Source organism: Sinocyclocheilus grahami, unplaced genomic scaffold, assembly GCF_001515645.1.
Source record: "Sinocyclocheilus grahami isolate Dianchi unplaced genomic scaffold, SAMN03320097.WGS_v1.1 scaffold390.1, whole genome shotgun sequence".
NCBI lineage: Eukaryota > Metazoa > Chordata > Actinopteri > Cypriniformes > Cyprinidae > Sinocyclocheilus > Sinocyclocheilus grahami.
Genome location: NW_015505569.1, coordinates 547565 through 550010, shown reverse-complemented (window position 1 = coordinate 550010; position 2446 = coordinate 547565). Strand labels below are relative to the sequence as shown.

Sequence of the window (2446 nt, the reverse complement as noted above, 5' to 3'; positions counted from 1 at the left end):
TATATATATATACATATACATATACATATACATATACATATACATACATACAGATTCAACTTACATTTTCAGTTAAAGAAACATATATTTCATTAACTGAAATAATGTTAATATCCCAAAATACTAAACATTTTTAACCTTTATAGTATACTGACAACCATTATAAAAGCATAAGAGAAAACCACCCAAAGTTCAGCAAAAGTAGCTTTTCCACAAGCTGTCATAAACACACATCTTCATGATAACACACATGACTCTAAAATAGTGCAATAAACTTTAATTTAACAATATGTAACATAAAACCCTAAAACTATGAAGAAACAACAATTATTGAAATGATGAAAATGCATCAAATGAAAAGCGAAAAATATGGAATTCTGGGAATGACTTTTTTGACTTTTTCACTATAAATTTTACTTGTTCCTTTTCACTTCCAAAAACTGTACATTTAACAGTGTTTTACTATAAAATTACATGCAATGTCCCATAAGATCTATTATAGTTTTTTCATAAGGGAACTTGCCAGGTTTTTACCGTACCATTTTTAGTCTTTTATTGTCATTTTAAAATCACGGGGGAAAAAATTACAGCATAAAAATATTCAAAGTTATTTTTTTTCTTCAAAAAAAAATTATTCTATTCTAGTCCTTTACTTGAACATTTCATAATCAATTCAATGTGTTACTTACCAATGCTTTGCAATTCTTTTTTCAGTTTATATATATATATATATATATCAAGACATCTCTTGTTAATGTTTACTAGTGACATTGTGTGATATGCATTTTGGGTCACACTTTATTTTAAGGTCCAATTCTCGTTATTAACAAACCATTAACTATGACTTTTTGACTCAATAAACTGCTAATTTGCTTCTTATTAATAATTAGTAGGGTTGTTGTTAAGTTTAGGTATTGGGTAGGATTATAATAAATACTAATAAACTTATACATTTATAAATACTAATAAACAGCCAATATGTTGATAATATGCATGCTAATAAGCAACTAGTTTAGTGAGAATTGGTCCCTATACTAAAATGTTACCGCATTTGGTTTATTTTTTAACCCCAGGATAAATAAAAAAATGAATAGAATAATAATATGTGACCCTGGACCACAAAACCAGTCATAAGGGTCAATTTTTCTCAATTATAGGATCGGACAATATTTGGCCGAGATGCAACTATTTGAAAATCTGGAATCTGAGGGTGCAAAAAAAATCTAAACACTGAGAAAATCATCTTTAAAGTTGTCCAAATGAAGTTCTTAGCCATGCATATTACTTATCAAAAATTAAGTTTTGATATATTTACAGTATTAAATTTACAAAATATCTTCATGGAACATGATCTTTACTTAATATCCTAATGATTTTTGGCATGAAAGAAAAATCGATAATTTTGGCCCATACAATGTATTGTTGGTTATTGCTACAAATATACCCCAGCGACTTAACACTGCTTTTGTGCTGCAGGGTCACATTTAATGAATAACACTTATTGTGCTCACTTGGTGAATAATGTCAGGCTGACATCACTGATCAATGTCAAACTGAGATTATCTAACACAATGCCTTCTTACTAGTTAATGGAAATCCTAATGCCTTTCTTAAGGATTGCTTAACCACGTACTGAATCTCTGGCTTATGGTCACAATAGAAGGCGTAAAACTGGAAAAGAAGGGCAGGGGATTTAAAAAGATCCCATTCTGATCAAACAATCAAGTTCACATTACAGAATCTGTACATTTCATTTACTTCACTTAACATATAATACGATATAAGAATTTTTTTTTTGTACCTGTCTGTGTAGCATTTAATCCAAAGTATAGTACAATCCAGTCAAGCATCCATATGACTATTCTGGTGCGTCTCCCCATGCTTGTCCTGTAGATTTGTGGATCCTTCACAGGTGTTTGAGGATGGAAAGCGCTTGTGTTTTCTATTTTATACCACCCTCCTTTGTGTGAAGGCCTAGGAGGGGCTGAGCGAGGATATGCGTCAAAAAGTCTCTAACCCTCTGAATGTATGAATATGACATTTTAAAGAAAACATTCCAAGTTCTGCTTAAGTGCATATTTTAATATGAAATCACAGTGTTTCAAACTATATCAAAGTAATTACACTGTAAAAAAAAAAAAATTATTGTAGTACATTTACTTCAAAATTTCACGTTTAATTCAACGTGTTACAGTACATACCCTTTCTATTTAATTTGTGAAATTGACTAGAAATTTCCGAGTGAAAATTGTTTCTTTCTGCACAATTCTTTTTTTTTTTTCAGTGTAGGATATGATAGTAGAATAGTATTTTATTATTCTCGTGAGGGAAATTACCAAATGTCAAATGTGTTGTTAAAGTACATTGTGATTTTTCTGATTATGGAAGTTAAAAATAGAAGATTCCACTTGAAAGAATTCACACAAACTCTTAATTAATTAGGCTC

The 2446-nt window shown here is 29.8% G+C and overlaps 1 protein-coding gene across 1 annotated transcript in view; it reads right to left on the bottom strand.

Moving 5' to 3' along the window:
- Positions 1-1880, bottom strand: part of LOC107550172 (mucin-5AC-like) — a 17338-nt gene extending 15458 nt beyond the window's left edge. Inside the window, exons 1-2 of the mRNA XM_016231409.1 lie at positions 1802-1880; positions 1584-1709 (exon numbers count right to left, since the gene is read on the bottom strand). Coding sequence (XP_016086895.1) covers positions 1584-1709; positions 1802-1880 — 205 coding nt within the window. The remainder of the gene's footprint in view (positions 1-1583; positions 1710-1801) is intronic.
- Positions 1881-2446: the final 566 nt, after the last annotated feature.